This window comes from Octopus bimaculoides, chromosome 10, assembly GCF_001194135.2.
Source record: "Octopus bimaculoides isolate UCB-OBI-ISO-001 chromosome 10, ASM119413v2, whole genome shotgun sequence".
NCBI lineage: Eukaryota > Metazoa > Mollusca > Cephalopoda > Octopoda > Octopodidae > Octopus > Octopus bimaculoides.
In genome coordinates this window covers 14581040-14582522 of record NC_068990.1, presented here as the reverse complement: position 1 = coordinate 14582522, position 1483 = coordinate 14581040, and the positions used below count along the sequence as shown (strand labels likewise).

General features: G+C 37.6%; 1 protein-coding gene across 1 annotated transcript in view; it reads left to right on the top strand.

Moving 5' to 3' along the window:
• Positions 1–1483, top strand: part of LOC106875009 (uncharacterized) — a 118310-nt gene that overhangs the window by 19132 nt on the left and 97695 nt on the right. The window contains exon 9 of the mRNA XM_052971232.1: positions 1061–1277. Within this exon, the coding sequence (XP_052827192.1) occupies positions 1061–1277 (217 nt within the window). The remainder of the gene's footprint in view (positions 1–1060; positions 1278–1483) is intronic.

Genomic DNA, 1483 nt, shown 5'->3' with positions numbered 1-1483 from the left:
AACTTTGGGATTTCTTTTTTTTTTAAGAAGACTAAGAGAAAAAGATGTTTTATATGACACATTCTACCAGTGTTCCAAGTTTCAAAGTGTTTCGTTAATGAAAAATGTGGCCCCCGTTTTAAAAAAGATCCATAACATAAATATAATTGACAGATGGTATTTAATAAGTAAAATGTTAACTCTGATGCTGCTGTTGATAATGGTGTGGTAGTGGTATGATGATGATGATGATGATGATGATTAGTTTTCATTCTAATTCTCTGCATTCTGAGTTCAAATCCAGCTGAGGTCAACTTTGCCTTTCATTTTTTGGTGGAGTCAATAAAAGAAGTACTTGATCAATTCTTTCTCTGTGGATTTTTATACATAAATCAAAGTTCTGATCTTGTCACATTATGTTATTCTGATTTGGACACAGAATTCTGTGTAGGTTATTTATGTCTCCAGGATACTTATCATCATTATCATCGTCATCATTTAACATCTGTTTTCCATGCTGTTGAACAGTAAAATGCTCATATTGAGCAGTATGGTGAATCATCATCATCAACGTTTAATGTCCGCTTTCCATGCTAGTATGGGTTGGACGATTTGACTGAGGACTGGCAAGCCAGAAGGCTGCACCAGGCTCCAATCTGATTTGGCAGAGTTTCTACAGCTGGATGCCCTTCCTAATGCCAAACACTCTGAGAGTGTAGTGGGTACTTTTACGTGCCACAGGCACGAAGGCCAGTCAGGTGGCAAAATGGTGTATTTTACGTGCCACCTGCACAGGAGCCAGTCCAACGGCACTGGCATGATCTCGCTCAAATGTTTTTTCATGTGCCACCAGCACAAGTGCCAGTAAGGTGACGCTGGGCACAGGTGCCATCACGATTTTGCTTTCATCACGATTTCGCTTTTCACAAAAACCTAGAACTGGGTTCTGGGTAAAGCATGAAGCAGCTCCTGAGAGTAGATTATAAGAGATTGGTTCAATAAGAAGTTGTCAAAGAATTAATTAATTTTTGCCTGCTTTTACTATGATTTATCATCATTTCAAACATTTCTCTTGCTGTAGGTTACTGGAATGTGCGGTAATTTCAACAACGATGTTAACGATGATAACTTGACTCCTAATGGAGAAAATGAGTTTAATGTGACAAAGTTTGCTATGGAATGGAAAACTAACACTGCTTGCAATAGTCGCCCTTCAACTATTTACCTTGGAGCTTGTGCCCTAAGTAAACAGTATGAGAAACTGGCGACAGAAGTCTGTAACAAAATGTGGAAAGAAGGTACGAATGTTTCCTTGAAATACTCCATCAAGTAAAAACCCCTTTTTGCCCTTAGATGTAAAAATCTTATATTTACATGTATTTGACTGTTTTTCTTTTGTTGCCTTTGAGGACTTATTTTTGCATTCAGTGTCGCTAAATAAACTTTTATATATATTTCCTGCACACACACACACACACACACACATACACAAGTGTGTATATAT